Below are 17,917 nucleotides of genomic sequence, written 5' to 3' on the forward strand. Positions count from 1 at the left end.
TAGCTGACTAGGTAGGTCAGGTAGGTGAAACACTGAGCAGGGAGCATCTCCATAGCAACAGATACTGATCTCCTTTGAGCTCCTCCATGAGGTGCCTCTGTCATCTGCTCGTATGGGAAATTTTTAGCCGTTAATGTCCCAAAATCTAATCGATTGGTCCATGAATGGTGCAAAATCATCTCCTCAAAAAATGTCATGCAATTCGGGTAAGTCGAAGTTTGTAAAAAGTTGGATAAATACATTCCTCCAAACAAATGCATACTTACATACATACATACATACATACATACATACATACATACATACATACATACATACATACATACATACGAAAACATTCTCAGCCCAACTTTCGAGGGAGAAGGCAAAGATGATGTTACTTTCCCTTTAAGGGAATACCGGTGACGTCATTCTGTAAGTGCGCAGCAGCGCACCGGAAGGAAGTGGGTGTTAGCTGACTGAGGTTAGCGAGCTAAATTTTCGAAGTCTGCTGTGGGGGTCTATGGTAAATATATTCGTCTGTTTTCAGGGAAAATTAGATTTTCAAGACACTTAGAGAGGAATGTTTGAATAGCCAGTGTCGTGATATTTCACATTTGGCCCGGTGGTGTATCAACGTCGACAACTTCGGTTGATTCTAACTCGTTTGCTCTCTTATTAGCCGTGTTAGCTGACATCAAGTTATTATGTTTTGGATCCAAGATGACAGATTACAGTTTCACATTTTACCCTTACTGGGAACATAATATGAGTTGTGATATGTCAAAACCTACTATCTGATGGCTGATGTACCAATATATCTCTTTGTCTATGACGAGTTGGTATTTAACACTTTATGTTGTCGTTACTCTTCAGGTTGTGTAAATTGGACCAATTGATTTGTCAAGAAAACAACAAACCTTAGTTTTTGTGACATTTTAAATATTAAAAGTTTTGATTTTCCTGCGATGTCAAATGCCAGAGCAGTTCTTGGGTCACTGTATTTTTGACCTCCTATTAAAGTGTTCTAATGGAACTTTTACATATTTGCTTTAAAAAAAAAAAAAAAAGTTAATTCTTAAAAAACAAAATATTCTTTATTCACTTGTGGACATACTATTCTAAAATTGTACAGCGGTCCATATTATGGTCACAGTCAAATATTTCATCAATGTTGTGCAGAAATATGTGCTAATTATTTTACTTTAGCAAATAACTGTTTAGTTAAACGAACTCCATTGAGAGAAAGTCACCAGCCAGAGCAGGCTGTTACCTGGAAATAATGACATCATTACATTGCAACGTAGTCCTGAACATTCACATGGTAATACAGTGTTATTACATTGAAGCTATCTATGTTTTTATTGTTGTGACATTAATTTGTCATCACATTTTCCAGCTCTTCTCTGAACACCATGAGGGAACTGATATAAAAGTGTATTGCTTATAGCTAAGTTTGCAATAACTCATACCCTTTTACACTGGACAATGCCATCCTTACTATGACGGAATCCTGAAGTTTCACAGAATTAATTCTTAATATCCAGCTGTTCCCGACTTCGACAAGTAGTGCTGCTTCTATAAGATCAAAGTGCCACATTGTGCTTTGTCTTGTTCTTTTGCAGGAAGAGATGTCAGGAGAGAGTGTGGTGAGCTCGGCAGTGCCGGCAGCTACTACCCGGACTACATCCTTTAAAGGCTCCAGCCCCAGCTCCAAATATGTGAAGTTAAATGTGGGTGGAGCATTGTACTATACTACAATGCAGACTCTGACCAAACAGGACACAATGCTTAAGGCCATGTTCAGTGGCAGGATGGAGGTCCTCACAGACAGCGAAGGTGAGCGACTGGTGAATCATTTCCAGATTACGTGCTCTCGCGTTCGTGTGTTTCGCCACTAATGTTTCGCTGCTACATGTCGGTAGGTTGGATTCTGATTGATCGCTGTGGGAAACATTTCGGGACAATTCTTAACTACCTGAGAGATGGCGCAGTGCCGCTCCCAGACAGCCGGCGGGAAACTGAAGAGCTTCTCGCTGAGGCCAAGTATTACCTCGTCCAGGGTCTCGCTGATGAATGTACTGCTGCTCTGCAGGTACAATACCATAGCATTTTATACACACGCACACATTGGTATAGGCTCTGTGAAAATCATTCTATATCAGGCTGAAAAATTATTTCTCACATTTTATTTGCAGCTATAACTGGAATTTAATGATATTTCTCTATTATTTATACCAGTATATTATGGCCATTTTACAGGAAGCAGCAGATTTGTAAGTGTGGGTTTTGTTATTCAATAAAACTTTCTTCCAGAACAAAGAAACCTACGAACCTCTTTGTAAAGTGCCTCTGATGACGTCGTCTAAGGAAGAACAGAGGCTCATTGCCACCTCAAATAAGGTAAAAGCAATTTCTTTATTTGAGGGTCAGTGTTTCTCAGGACTTTTTTCAAAATAAATCTGTTATTTTGATTCTTATTGCAAAAGACAAACTTTGTTGTCTTACAGCCGACGGTCAAACTGCTGTACAATAGAAGCAACAACAAATATTCGTATACCAGGTGAGGTGTTGAAAAAGAGTCAATATAAAGTGAGTTCAGCCCAGTTGTCCTAATAATTGTCCATTTCTAATCTTTTTCCCCTCCAGCAATTCAGACGACAACATGCTGAAAAATATTGAGCTATTTGACAAGCTGTCCCTGCGGTTCAACGGGCGAGTGCTCTTCATCAAAGATGTGATTGGGGACGAGATCTGCTGCTGGTCATTTTATGGCCAGGGGCGCAAGATTGCCGAAGTGTGTTGCACTTCCATTGTCTATGCAACAGAAAAGAAGCAGACCAAGGTAAGTATGAATGAGTTTAGTGGACAAACTAAATGAACTTTTATTAAGTTCTGCAGTTTGATGTCAAAAGTGAGTCAACAGCGAGAATGACGCCGCGCTCGTCTCTCTAAGGTTGAGTTCCCCGAGGCTCGGATCTATGAAGAAACCCTCAACATCCTCCTGTATGAGTCGCACGACGGCAGGGGCCCAGACAACGCCCTGCTGGAGGCCACAGGCGGCGCTGCAGGACGGTCTAATCACCTGGACGAGGACGAGGAGCGAGAACGAATTGAGCGAGTGCGCAGGATTCACATCAAACGACCCGACGACCGCACACACCACCACCAGTGATCTTTGACCTGTCTGCCTGCGCACCTGATCCTGGACAGTCTTTGCACCACACTTGTGCCTTACACCACCCAGCGCCTGTTTCACCTCCCTTCTTATTTTAGAGCTTTCTCCTTGGAGACCACCGTGAGATGAGTCTCTCTCTATTCTGTGGTTGGACTGTAGTGTGTTGGTCTTATATGTTAGCCATGATGTCTTCTCTCACAAATTCCTGCAGCCGTGCTCATAGTCGAAGATGTTTGTGTTTAGCCACTGCAGGTGACCACAATTTCAAGTGTTTTTCTGAGGACCTATTAGGATACTGTCAAGATAAGTCTGTTATTCGAGATTCAAACTGCATTTTGTCCAGAATAAAGTGTTATATGATGTTAGCAGCTAAAAATGAGTGTAAATAATTTAGCTTTCCTGTACCACGGTTCTGACGGGTTCACTGTGAAGCTCGGTGGATGAACCTGGTGTCGTACACCATGTGGCCACGTGGGGACACTGTTTTACTCTTAAAAGAACTTGGGCTCGTCTGCAGCCTGCACATAACGGCAATTAAACTTGCAGAATTCCTTCTTCTTTTTTTTAACACTGTTAAAAGTATCATTTGTAGAAGCAGCATTTGATTGTAGTGCTTCTGCTATATTTAGTTTTAACATTCATGCATTTTTGCTTCACTCCCACTAAACAAATCATTTTCAGTGTGGGGAACTTGAGCTGTGACCTGAGGTGTTAAATGTACCGGCCTGTTTGAATGATGGATGCTGAGGTTGGAGTGAATGACTGGAACCTGAGATCACCCTGGCAGGAAGGAACCCCTGTCTACAAGCTTTTAACAGGGAGAGAAATTAGAGCTGTCCTTCATCACTGCATTCATCACACAATGTACACAATGTTTGCACACTACAGGTTTGGGATGAAATATGTCTAACAATCACAGTAATTGTAAGTCTGTTGTACAGAAGTGAACACAAATGTATGTTTTATATTTATACATACTTTATCATGAATAAATTTCTATAAACGGTCATTTGGTATAGATTTTTATTTGTATATACTCGTCATCACCATATAAACTACAAAATGATCAAACATATGGCTCAATTCAAGGACCAGGGTCATGATCATTTGAAGCATTTTAAAAGTAATTAAAAAATATTCGAAGTCGAACGCCGGTCTTTACTTTCAATTAAATTTCCCGAAACAGCAGAAACAAATCCTTGCAAAAGCAACAAATGACTGATGTCGAACTCTGGCCAATATTTTGTGTAACCGAACATAGTGAAGTGGAAGAAAACTTTCAACCAGTGATTTGTATCTGTCAGCGTAAAGACACCATGTCTCCTCCAAAACAATTTAGGTCAGTTGTGTTTCCTGTAGAAATGTTGATCCTCTGCGAGGGGGTCTCCTCTCCTGATGAAATATGCAGGGGCTTCTTGTGTGTCTCCGCCTCTGCTGCACACTTTACCGTGTCCTGGCCCGGGTGGCAACCTGCCGTGACAAATGGTTCGATTCACGTTGCATCTCTTTGTTTGGTGATGAATTTTAAACCGGTGTACTTCTGAGAAGGCTCGACTCACCACCGTGAGGTGTCCGTTCTTGGCCTTGTACGCCCTGGGCTCCGGCCCCGTGCTGAAGTCCACTGCGCTCTCTTTCCCCGCCTGGATTTCAATCTTGATGCTGGAAATTGTTGCAATCAGATTGCGTCAACTCAACATTTTTCAACCCGCATCTGTAAGATTCAAGACTCAAACTCACCTTCCTTGAACTACTTGTAAGACGTTTTGTTTGTTTGCAATGACACTGAGTTTGGTCAAAAACTCAAACAAGTGGTCACACTGCATCACCAGATCCCCCTGAAACAACCAAAATAGAACGCAGTCAAACAAAAGGACTTTATCTTGAGAGCATATAGCCGACATTCATGCAGATTGTCAAGTGAATGAACAATTTGGAGCAAATTTCACCTTCTTTACAGTTTGATACAACCAAGGAAATGCTTTTAAATAAGAATTTGTTTTATCGCATTAGACACAATGGACAGTACACATCCTGGTAACTATCAGTTTGTTCTCCGGCCTCATAGAGATGCTACAGAAGTGTAAAAAGTTAATTCCCCTTATATGTAATGTCATACTTTTAAAAAGTTAACTTATTGGTTTTACAATGCGTGTGGACAGTTCACATATATGAACTATAATAATCTATATATAGAATAATGTCTTATCCATATTAAATTATATCATTCCTTATAAGCTTTATCTGAGCTAATGCATCTAACAAGCCAGATATATGCTTCACATTATACAGCCACATACCTTTTGTTTAGGGTCTTCACAGGTTATGTGAAAAACGATGATGCCATCAGTGAAGTTACTGACCGAAATCCCTGCAATAAATAACACACACCATCAATCTCTCCTTCCTGATGGCCATTTAAAAACAACGTTATTGCAATTCGGTCACCTTTGAGAGAAGTATATAGCACTCTCTGTTTGACCTTTGCTTCTTCGACCACATAGGCTGCAGTCTGGGTGAGGATGACCTGCCGTGGCCGTGGTTTGAAGCCATTCCTGTCATATTTGATCACTGGGACACTGTACTGCAGAAACACGGGGAGCTGCAGTCAGCTGCATTTAACGTCAGGCCAAATTACTTCATGATATTCTTGTTATTTCTTTTTGTACCTTAATGTGCTCATTGCGAATCATCTGGAGGATCCTCATGTTTATGTCCTGTTCACCTAGAAGAAGAAAAAACAGGTGAGATGCCTGTATCAAAACAGGGGGTGGACAAATGATATAACATGGTTAAAAAGATTTCCTCTTTCTTTGGAAAAGGACAAAACCCTCATCCCTTGTTATTTATGTTTAGATATTAAAAAGGAATTGGCATTGTGTGGTTGTATATCGAGTGCTCACTGATTCTGGTGTCCACAAAGGGCTGAGCGACGCTCGCTGGGTAGCTCTCCTTTTTGCCCTTGAAGATGGAACTAGTGATGAGCTTCAGCTGAAACTAAAATGAAGGAAAAAGTATTTCAAAAGACATTTCTGATCCTTCCTGAAACAACAGTCAGAAATAATGCCTGTGGCCTGTTTTACCTGCGCTTTCCTCTGAGGTGTGATTGTTCTCACATACTTTCGTACCATGAGACGGTAGTGAAGCTTGCGTAGTATCTCTGATGTCTAAAAAAATCACAGAGCTTGTTTAAAAAAGCAGAACACATGTAGAGTTTTTATTTTTTTTTAATTCATGTTGAATAATGACTGTACCTCTGTCAGCACCGGTGGAGGAGTCAACCATGTGTTTTTGTCTAAAACCGTCTTTGGCAGATTTCCTTTCAGTCTGTTCAAGTAGCTTTGCCTCACGAAGGCCAGATATTCTGAGTTATCTGTGGTCTTCGCCTGCCCTCTGGTCATATAGCCTTTGATGAATCTAAATTAGATTTCAAAATAGTATATCAGAAAAGATTGAGAATGACAGGTGTGACGATGAGAGTACGACTTTTAACTTGTTTCTCACTTTTTGATGACTTTCACCGCCCACGCCCTCTTCTCTCGCTCCTTCCTGGCCTGCACTCCTCTCCAACAGGTTTCAATTTTTGTGGCTGAGGATTAAAAAAAAACCCCAAAAAAACATATATGAAGTTATGTGATTTCCCCAGTGTTGGACACTGTAGTCATAATGTGTTGCGCCTTTTACCGGCTTCTTTTTGTTTTTTGAATTCTCCCTTTGCCCTGTATCCTTTGTATTTGGCTTGAAGACGAGTTGCTGAAAATCCACAGGACATTACTGAATGAGTGAGCTGCAGCTGGTGAAAACCCACAGGAGGGGTTCGATTTTTAACTCACCCAGCTCATGTTTACATTTTTCGTAAGCATCTTCTGTGGCATAAAGCGTCCTGGGATGACGGATGAATATTTTAGTCCTATAAAACGTAGATTTATTATTCATGTCGTCTGTGACCCGAATGGTTTGGCTTAGATTAGTGATAGAGCTGTACGCACCGTCCCATTTTGTACTCATCTGGCATGTAACCCAGATGTTGAACCAGCACCTCCACCCCGTCAGCAGGCATTCCCATCCAGTGAGGCCATGTAGCTGGGCACAAGGGTTTATACCTGCAAGGTGAGCCAAACAACAAACCATGCAAGAAAAATGCATGGTGCAATGATCAACAAGAGCTTGAATTTTTTTTTTAAGAAATTCCTGTGGAAAAATCTAAGTTCTGTGAACATGCATACCTCTTGAGGAAGACCTCATATTTGCGTCTGTAAGCAAAACCAGCTCGTCTGACGCGGAGGTGTTCCATCAGGCCCAGGTATTTCACCTGGTGCCTGATCAGTGCTTCATCAAACTGGCCTGATATCAAAAGAGACACGGACGCTCTAGTCAAATGAAAGCATCTTCATCTCTCTGACATGAACCTTCTGTTGATCAATGTACCTGGCATCTTGGACTCATTCGATTTTAGACAACGTATGTACCAGGCCTCTTTAGCCATGAGGATCTCTGTCAGCTTCAGCAGGCTGCTCTTAAACTGGGTAGCCACCTACAGACACAACAAAACGGCTGTGATCTCCAACAGCTCAACTGTCAGATACATATGGCCTCATGAAAACACAGTCAGACTGCTACTGACACTTTGATAATACTTATTTTGTTGCACTATGATATGGCATTTATAGAATCCAGTTGAAGCTGTGCAAGAGGGTGAACATACTGTCTCCGGCCTCCTCCTGCTGTCTGGATCAACGTTGGAGAAGCATGTCCTGACTATGGCATTTTTTGACTGACACATCAGCTATAACAGAGAAAACACAGAGACACTCATGCACACTGGTACCTTCATGCATTATAGTGTTACAGTCATTTCCATCAAACTTACTCCAAACTCAGCCTTTGAGTACTACTTGTGCAAGTTGAACCCTCACCCCTAACTTTAGGTCCAACCCAATCCTTAAACATGTTTTCACAATAATTAAAAAAAAGAGATTTTACTAGGGGATACTTGATTTTCATCCTGCCTAAGATGAAAAGTCCCTACAATGTGAATGTGTTAACAGATGTAAGTCCCCCAACAGTAATAAATGCACGTCCACACACACCTAAACCCATATTTACTAAATCAGCCACCCCCCTTTTTTGTTATTTGGTGAGAATTTAGCATGACAAGAAGAGAAAGACTTACATCTTTTATGTTTCTGTATAACAGATCATTATTTTTGTCCAGAAAACCTACAGTATCACAGAAAGAGAAAACAGGATAGGAATCAGTTAAAAAAAAAAAAAAAAAAGGTTTAAATATTTGAGTAGCTGGGCCTGTGCCTGTGTTTTGCTTTTGTTGTTTTGTTTTGTTTTTTTACCCACAACGCAGTAGGTGACCTCCCCAGCATAATGCAAGAGACGGAAATCTCCTCTCTCGAGAGTCTTACGTGTCATTTTGTCAGCCAGTTTGTGCCTGCAGTCAAAGAGGTGGAGAGAGACAGACGGATGAAGAGTGAAAAGATTAACAGAAGAGAATCCTAATCCTCAATCTCCATCAGCTCCCTGTCGGTTCGTTCACAAGACACCAGCCAACAGAACAACGATAAAATATGAATCACCGTTGAGGGAGTGTTCTGAATTGCACGATGTCATTTGTTTAAATAATGGCTTTCATTGAAATAACAAAACATTCACTTCCAAACCATGAGGAAAAGGAAATACATGTTAAACTGTGAAATAATCAGCTTTTCTCATTCAAGTCTTGACAGCTTGCAACAAGTGAAATATTTTGCATGTGTGTGTTATTTCTAAACTCACGTGACAAAGTGGGGGTGATTCCCCATTTTTTCCTCTAACCTCTCGAGGAACGTCAGATCTGTGGCATCACCTGGCCGAAGGCACTCTTCATCCTGCATGAATAAATCATAAACGATCATAAAAGCACAATTCATCTAAAAATTCAGTAATGTGGTTCATGTATGTAAATGTCTGACCACACACACACACACACACACACGCACGCGCACACACACACACACACGCACGCGCGCACACACACACACACACACACACACACACACACACACACACACACACACACACACACACACACACACCAGAATTGCAATGATTCCTCTGTGTTTCTCCTCAACCAGGTCACAGATGATCTTGTTGTTAAAGAATTGAACTGGTTCCCACTGTGGAAAACATAAAATTGATTAAAGTATATTGAACAAACAGCTCACAACTCCTCTATGTATTTGCTGGCGGTTACCTCGATGTCCTCTGCTTCGTACTCGTCCTGTTCAGCTTTGAGGGTCAACTGGATGAAAAGCTGCTGCAGCTTCTCGTTACAGTAGTTTATACAGAATTGTTCAAAACTGACAAAATGTTGAAGGCAAAGAAAAGTAATTACAACAAAAGAAACCATCTCCTACCAGCACTAACACAATAGGAACCAAAATATAGGACATACAAACAATACTACACACCTGTTCACATAGAAAACCTCAAATCCATATATGTCCAAAAGCCCTATGACCGTCTTACGAGAAGGATCCTTGTAGAATAAAGAAGAATGGTAGTAAAAACATATCATCACTGTGTGTAATTTGTTTTTTATTCCACATTCATCTAGTCTTCACCTTGTTCTCCATGGACTCATTGATCCTCTTGACCAGCCAGGTGAAGGTCTTACCATAGATGGCTTTGGCCAGTGCGTCTCGTGCATAGATGGCGTGATCAGTTGAGAATGGGCTGAGGACCTTTTCCGGTTTAACAATATCATAGACTGATCTCATACACAGAACCAAAAACTTAACACAAAAGTTTTTTTTTAAATAATAAAAGGAAAACGTTAAAATATGTGTGAACCTGATCTGTTTTGGCTTCAATCTTCCTGAAAGTGAGTCCCTCTTGGAGAGTGTGTGCATCTACGCCTAGGAGCTGTAAAGGAAAATAGCATGAGATCAAATATTTTTGTTGTTGTTGATTAATTGTATTTCTCTTCAAAATACTTATTGAGATGTTTGTTTCCATTTCTTACATTTGATACCCAGCTCAGTTCATCATTGTTGTTCAGGAGAGCCTGGCCTTTGCTGTCAGAGTCAAACTGAATGTTCCCCAAGTGGAGCACACTGGCAACAACCCCAAACAAGTACTGCAGAAAAAATATTATTTTGATAGTTGTGCAAGTCACACAAGCTTGAATGATGAGCAAATATCAGGTCTTCACAGGGGATAAAGTAAAACTCACATTAATGTTGATCTCCTCAATGTCGATGACTTGTAGTGCATTTTTAACAGTTTTCCAGTCATTTTTGTCATTAATAGAAGACACAATGGCACACTCCCCCTTTTAGAGAAACAGTGATTCATTTTTCAAGGTCACTATTTTTGATAGTTTTTTTTTTTTTTTTGAAACATCTTATTTTATTTTTTTTTAAATGGCTAAATTGTACATACTTGCGTTAGATAGTTGTATTTCTGGCAGTTTCTCTCCAGGCCCAGCTGTTGCAGTAAGTCATCTGATCCTCCGTCCACTAGCTGATAAAAGATGTGGAAGTTTCTCTCCCCGTGATTTTGATGCACTACCCTCGACTTCTCCAGCAGGTAGTTCAAGATGTGGCCTCCGACTGCATCCCCCTACGGGCATCATGATCCTAAAGACAGCAGCTCTACAACTTGCAGAAAAAACACAGCCTATGGTCCAGTGGTGGGATTTAACCCTTTAAGGATAAAGTATCTCCTTTTTGTTCCTGCTGTTTCTGTAAATATACAACTTCTCTTAGTTTTTTTTTAAAAATGTATATGTTATTATAGTATATATACAATAATTTATAATATATAATTTATATGTACCTTGTCAAGTTTACCGCATGTCTTGTATGTATATTATATAGCAAACTCCCCCAAAATTACCACACAAAAGTAAAAGGTCTCAACAGCTTAGTTCAGTTGATTGGCAATTCATTGGTTCATTCATTTCTTAGTTCATTTGTTTATTTGATCATTGGTTCGTTGGTTTGGTAATTGGGTGATCTGTTAATTAATTAATTTGGTTGGTTGGTTGGCTTGTCTTTCTGTTGGTCGGCAAAAAATTTTGGGTGGTTCAGTAAATTGGTTGACAGTTGGTCTGTGGTTTGTTTAACTGTTTGACTTGGTTGTTTGAGTAACTTTTTAAGCTCTACTTTCTCTCAGAACCACTTCAGTGCCTCTTCCTCGTGATACTTACCTGGCTGTCAAACTGGATGTCCATATACTTCCCAAACCGGCTTGAGTTGTCATTTTTTAGTGTTTTGGCATTCCCAAAAGCCTGTAGGAAAAGACGGCAATGTCTTTCAACGTGAATAATGTTTACAATGCCAGCCCCATCGGCATAATGTTAAACAAAATGTCAGACCTCTAATACAGGGTTGGACATGAGCATTTTGTCTCTGACTGTATTCAGCAGGGTGGTGCTTGGACAGCTGACAGCATAATACTGCAGAATCTTCTTGGAGGCTTCAGTTTTCCCTGCTCCGCTCTCTCCAGAGATGAGGATGAAGTGGTTGTTGAACTCCGTCAGCATCGTGTGATAAGCATTATCTGACAAAGCAAAGCTGTGCAGGTACAGGACAATCACAATGTTTCACAGTTGAATCTTTTTGAACTAGAATGACAGTATTTTGATGAATAGGCACAGACTTATGAGAAACATTAGGTTGGCATATAAGAATTACACTCACATGTGAGGAGGAAGCTCAAAGAAATTCACACCCATGTAGATCTCCATCTGCTTCTTGTTGTAGATGTCAAGCTCTTTATAAGGATTCACCGACACTATCAATGTACCAATGTAAGTCTATAAGGAGTTGAAAGTTACCATATTTATTACATAATGAACTTGTGATGAATTTAGTTGTTTGTAGTAGAAGAAGACATTCTGGGAGGGCCACAGTTCTGCATGCTTTAGCCAAGCCTCTTCCTTAACACACCTGATTATACCGAGTGGCTCATTATCCGGCTCACTGCAGAGCGACTTGGTATCACGTTCATTTGATACAGATATGTTGGTGAGAACAGACATTGAAAGCATGCAGGAATTTGGCCCTCCAGGATCAACAGTCCCATCCTTTGGTTTAAATCACAACTTCCCACACTCACATAGATAAGATCCTCGCTGAAGCGTTTCTTTAGGTTGCTGAGAAATGCTGCTTCTGTGGTTTCATCCAACAAGACAAAGTCCTGGATTCCTACCCGGTCTCTGGCAGTCAGAGCACCCTCCATGTCCAGAAGACCCTGTGCAACAAGTGGCATGTGGAGAAAATGCGTTAGGGGATCAGGAATAACAGAATTATTTTCCTCATGTTAAGACAGAAAATAATTGCTAATTTTCCAGATTGTAAAATGTATGTACTTCATGTAATTCACATTAACAACAGCTTTGAGTTTGCTAGAATTCTGGCCTTTCAAAGAGACCATTGATCACTGCAACAGACAAAGCACATAAAAATGACATTCAAAAATGTTCCATGATGTATTTTGACAAGTGCAGCTGAATTAATGAATGTGTGAATAAATGGCTCCATGGGGGAGAGCAGTGTTGAAAAAAAGCACCAGAAAAAGCACAAATATGATGTCTGTTCATACTATTGAAACAAGAGGCCGAAAGGTCTGATGGGCCTTTCAAGCACAGGTCTGTGATTGTGCCGAAGAGCAGACAGAAGATAATGATTGGTACACAGCAACACAGGGACCTTGGCTGGCAGCCCATAGTTCACATGAGCTAACGCACCAACTAAACACAACACAGTGTACAAATGGACTTGGGGAGCCCAAAACAGCGGCATAACGCATAGTGGGAAAAATTCCACCAATCTGTTTTGCATTCGCAGCACCAACACTTAGACCAAAGGTTTTCACAGCTTTTGTTGGTTTTGTGTTTTCTTCCCTCCTCTTTGGAAGCAGAAGTCCTTTGATTCTAAACTCTCTCTGTAAAAACATTAAAAAAGATAATCCATTGGATCTAATTGACACAAAGCCCTCCTTCCCCCCTCCTTCCCGGTGACTATACTCCGCCTATGGCCCTCATTTCTTCTGAGAAAGGCCAAGTGTTTTTGTCCTGTAAATACCACGGAGCAGAGACAAAAAAGACGTCTTTAAAATGCAGTCTACAATCCATTACACATATTCCCCCTGCATATCCATTCAGTAATTATTCATTAGAAAACATTTAACGTCAGAGTGAATTTCACACTAGGCAGTCGAAACACAATGGAGGAGATTTGGCCTATTTTGGGGTGAGGAGTTGGGGAGGGGTTCGCTGTACAGAGGAAGGGTGAAGGCGAAAGAGGGGGCAAGAGGGGAGCAGTATTTGTCTGATCTGAGAACCTCTGAAACGAGGCCGTCTTGAGACAACGGGGCAGACTAAATAGTGCAGTAACGGTCTGTGCCCCGCTGCTTGCTGTGACACTCATTTAGTGTGCTTTAGTGTGCCCCAGGGGCAAACAATAGAGGCTTGTTCTTAGCAATCCTGTGCTGTAATTTGGACTTCATTACTTTGCTCATATGGGGCCCCATGGCAGGATAGAGGAGGCTAGTCAGATGAGTGTTTTTTTCCACCTGTCAGTCCCGCACCCCCAAAGCTCTCACCCCTCACTCCAACAATGTCCCTCACCCCGTGTCCCCACCAATAACCCTCATCCGACCTCCTTCCCATAGTCTGCCTCCACCCACAAACCCACTTTAAGCCAATGAGACAGGTGAACAATATCATTGAAGAAACCCCTTTTTTGGTCGTCAGAATCAATCTGGCGATGCGATGGTCGTGGTGCTGCCGCGGGGTATCTGTGACACCCCCTTCCTTCATGGGAACAAACTTCTCTCGAGGCAGCACAAGCAGACAATGTGCTGGGACAGCGTGACTTAGGGAACTGCCATACAGTATTACAAGTAAAAACATGAACAGATAAGCTCCTGTCAAGAGACGGATTAATGAATTCAGTGGTGATAATAAGGCTAATGTTTCAGGTTTAAATTGAAAGGTTTGCTGTTTTCCTTTTAGGCTTCCTTTGGTGTCCTGCAGGTATTTCTTTTTAAGAAAGCTGTCAGCAGCAAGCAGAAGTGTTTCTAATGACTCTGAAAGGCTCAACACTGAATGGGCGTTCTTAGTCCAGAAGGACAAGGGAGCTTGAGCTGAGCCAAGCACCTGCCTTTTCAGAAAAGGTCTTCTCGTGCATGCATTTTTAAAATTTAACAAACCAAATAAGCTCGACTACAATTCTCCTTTTAATTAAACAATAGAAAGCCCAATCTGATGCGTGTCGGAGAGAATGATTATGTAATGAATCCTCAAAGCCAGTGTCAGATCAGGTGAATTGCCTTGCTACCACAGAGCACATCCAATTGTATTTTAATTAAGAGATGGTCCCGCATCTTGGTCTAGAGTGTCGGTGTTGTCTGAAACTGAGCAACCTCATCTTGTGAGAAGTCGCTGTAGAATTAGATGAAGAAGGGAGACGGATCATTGGCTAAAACACAATTTACAAACAAACAGGAAAATATATGTCCCCCATTCCAACAGATTAGTTGATATGAAATCAGTAAGGTGTCATTTTGGCCTCATCTGTTGCTTCTTCTTACTTCTGGTTGCATATATATAGTTTCAATCCCCCAGGACCATATTTTAGAGTACAAAACTGTAATCTTGTTCTCTTTAATAGCACAGATATAATCCCCCACGTTTAAAAAAATAAATAAATCACACATTCACATGTTTTTTTTTTACATTTTTACAGAATAGTGTAACCGCATTAAAATAGTGAAGTAGTGAAGACGGCAGTAAGCCATTGCTCCGTATCTATAAACGATCCATCATATCTCTCAAAAATAACAAATGCGTTGATGCATTGTACAGAATAAGCAGGTCTGATAAAGACTAGTTTTTAGTTACTTTGAATGATATTTGTTGCCAAACAGATACAATAGATCTCATTTTCACTTTTTTTTTACAATTTTTGTTAAGCTAATCTAACTGGCCAATGGCAGTAGATTTACCTGATGACAGTGGTATCCATTTTATCATTTAACTCTTTATGTGATAGAAGTGAAACAACTTCTCTGAGGTGGTAATGAGCAATTTCAATGCAGAGCACTAACAATGCAAGCGTTTCATAATTAAAGCTACGGTTTGAATGATACACAATAAAAAAACATTCTCTGTCTCTGAGCTGCCAAGTCTTCTGTAGCGCCGGTTCGTATCAGGACTGCAAGAATCCATCAATGTAAGGATCACACAACATTTTTAATGGCACGAACAAGAACATCCAACCTGCATTTCTGAAGCTGTATTGTTGCGCAGGCGTCAAGATCCGATCTTCCTCCCAGAGAAGTTAGACAACAGCAGTCTTTCCTCCCGTGTCTGCTTGCATGGAGACCCTCAGTGAAGTACAAGTTTCTTGACAATCAGTTGGCAATGGTAAACTTGGTGAAACTCAAGTACAAAAATGTATTTCCTGTCATCTCTGTTGTGTCCTGTAGCTCACTCATACATTCGGCTGTAGTGGAGCAATGCCGGCGATGCTGTGTGAAGGCCAGTGTACACATATACGTTTCTCCACAACATCTTCACCTTGACTCAGGGCCCTGTGGGCCAAGTGCTTAATCATTCATGTCCTGGGAGGTGGAGAGACGGAGAGATCTTATTCAGAGCTTTACCTGGGTATCTACTGCTCTGCTGAGTGTAACATAACAATACAGAAACAGGATCCAAACCACGCCAATCGAACCATCCCCCTTACCCACTCTTATTCTTCTCAGTGTTTCATTCTGTCGTTCTCTCTCTAAGCTCCATTACATCACTGCCAATAGCAGAAAGCCTCCAGTCTCACTCTTCCAGCTGGCACAGCCTAGGTCTGGTAACTGATCTTTGATTAACTGGGTACATTACAGGATAATAACCAACTGCCTTAATTTTCAGTATAACAATATTTGTCCGGAGATCTCCTTTGTGTTGCGCTGTAGCCTGAGCTGCCAGTGCTTGACACTTTTGGAAAATGTGACCAGGCTGGAGCCCAAGTGCAATTACCAAATTATTTGCTTCAGTGAGTACACTTATCGCCACCTTTATTTGAAATGTCTATTCTTATCACCGCAGGAATTGTGGGTGGTATATAATTAGAGAGCTGGAGCAATCGAAATGACAAGAAATGTGTTGACCTTTAGCTGAATAAGAGATTTGGTGAGAGTTGGGCACTTTGTGATTCCCATATTTTATCTCTGGAGCCTGCCTGACTGCGCTACATTTGTGTTATAAGCAGTTTGTCTCATGAGCTGCTGAAACACAAGGTTCATACAGTTTGCACACAAAGGCTGAAGGGACATTCATGGCCACTAAATGTACCAATTTCATAGCAATCCTATCCAATCTAAATCATTAACGCCTCAAAAATCTTTACAAATGTCTTAAATGTTCCAACATTTCCAACATTAGTTTAACACATCCATACTAATATCAATAAATTATCACAGAGACAGTGAAAGGCCAAGCTGATATTTAATAGGTGCACTACGCGGAGGACATGATTTGCTGGGGTGTTAGAGGGATATATCCCCCCTCTGATTTGCATAACTCCCCTGTTAAATTTTTTTCACTGCAGGGGGTTGTAAAATGTATACCCCCTGCTCAGTCACAAGCAGACCGGACATAACACATTAAAGAAAAGTATTTTAAAATCTAAGTCCAGCAGAGCGGTCAGCTTTGCGTTTAAATAAAATGTATTTCATTTAATAAATTGTATTCTTTGCTCTTTCATTTGATGTCCTCAACATGTGATGATTAGTTTTAGATTAATTTAGCATCATCAGGTCAATATTCAACAAGTTGGTCAAAAGTTTCAAAATCAAAAAATTATTGGTGGCAGCAATGTAAATATCAAGGGATCATGAAAGCGCTGATTCTGATTTCATGTCAGGTATACAAGTACATTTCTTGCAACGTGGTCTAATGCAATATAAATCACACATTCTTTCTTAGTGATTTTCCATTGTGATCATCGCAGACCCTTCACTGATACAAAGAATTATTCAAAGTGTGAAAATAGGTCATGAATAAAACGGCCATAAATGCTATCGCAAAAGCCACACCAGCCAGGGTGACTATTGTACAGCTTGTGAAATGTTTGAAGAGGGACAGAGTGAAAGCCATTCTTTATAGTACTTTTCACATACGTCACAATGCTGTGCCTGTTTCAAGGCTATTTATATGTGGTGAGAATAAGGATTCATGACTATATAAGTTTTAATTCAAATGTTCTTTAAAAAAAAAAGAGAGAGAGAGAAAATGATGACAGCATGTTGGACAGACTGGGTGGAAGTAACAACGTGTTTACTCCTGTAACCTGGTAACATCTGTTAGAAAACAGACTCTCCCAGGTAACTCAGGTGTCCTTTTTCTCTGCTCTGGTGACGGAAATGTGAGGAAAAAGCTCAGGTTTCACCCAGTTTATGATTAGATTATTGTTTGGTGAGCATTCAGTCAATTGGCTACAACATGTGACGAGATGAATGTTCGACATATTGAATTATTCACTTTTCACTCAAGAAAAGTTGTCAAGGTTACCTCTGTCATCGCCCCACCTCTCCCCCGGCCCAGCAGCCCAGCAATGCTTGTCCAATCTTAACAAGCTTTGTGCTACCCACTGGGCTCTGATTCAGCACGAGACCCGGCAAATCCAATTACACAGGAGTCAGAGAGGTTGATTTTCCCATTATAGATTCCATGCTGAGAATGAGAGCTGATGATAACACTCACAT

The 17,917-nt window shown here is 40.8% G+C and overlaps 2 protein-coding genes across 2 annotated transcripts; one reads left to right on the forward strand and one right to left on the reverse strand.

Moving 5' to 3' along the window:
• The first annotated feature begins 425 nt into the window (after positions 1-425).
• Positions 426-4,159, forward strand: kctd10 (potassium channel tetramerization domain containing 10). The gene is made up of 7 exons (XM_080499376.1): positions 426-505; positions 1,605-1,818; positions 1,905-2,074; positions 2,296-2,382; positions 2,490-2,542; positions 2,629-2,824; positions 2,936-4,159. Exons 1-7 carry the CDS (start codon positions 503-505, stop codon positions 3,152-3,154), a joined length of 942 nt encoding a protein of 313 aa, XP_080355502.1. The 5' UTR covers positions 426-502; the 3' UTR covers positions 3,155-4,159.
• A 441-nt stretch (positions 4,160-4,600) lies between these two features.
• Positions 4,601-12,421, reverse strand: myo1ha (myosin IHa; the record flags this gene model as incomplete). The annotated part of the gene is made up of 31 exons (XM_080498889.1): positions 4,601-4,627; positions 4,717-4,816; positions 4,895-4,992; positions 5,455-5,525; positions 5,603-5,738; positions 5,824-5,879; positions 6,058-6,151; positions 6,238-6,321; positions 6,409-6,571; positions 6,659-6,743; positions 6,839-6,907; positions 6,988-7,064; positions 7,144-7,257; positions 7,381-7,498; positions 7,583-7,688; positions 7,860-7,940; positions 8,328-8,374; positions 8,503-8,597; positions 8,942-9,033; positions 9,241-9,321; positions 9,399-9,504; positions 9,616-9,683; positions 9,769-9,888; positions 9,998-10,069; positions 10,170-10,283; positions 10,380-10,478; positions 10,589-10,768; positions 11,358-11,438; positions 11,526-11,724; positions 11,851-11,966; positions 12,269-12,421. The coding sequence occupies 31 exons, from the start codon at positions 12,419-12,421 to the stop codon at positions 4,601-4,603; spliced, it is 3,102 nt and encodes a 1,033-aa protein (XP_080355015.1).
• Between the last annotated feature and the right edge of the window lie 5,496 nt (positions 12,422-17,917).

Source organism: Blennius ocellaris (genome assembly GCF_963422515.1).
Source record: "Blennius ocellaris genome assembly, chromosome: 7".
NCBI classification, from domain to species: domain Eukaryota; kingdom Metazoa; phylum Chordata; class Actinopteri; order Blenniiformes; family Blenniidae; genus Blennius; species Blennius ocellaris.

What these genes read in the sequence shown, in the direction of transcription:
- kctd10 (XM_080499376.1), top strand. An exon ending in AATGTACTGCTGCTCTGCAG is followed by an intron (nt 2,075 to 2,295) that starts GTACAATACCAT and finishes ACTTTCTTCCAG; the next exon opens with AACAAAGAAACCTACGAACC. An exon ending in CAGAAAAGAAGCAGACCAAG is followed by an intron (nt 2,825 to 2,935) that starts GTAAGTATGAAT and finishes CGTCTCTCTAAG; the next exon opens with GTTGAGTTCCCCGAGGCTCG.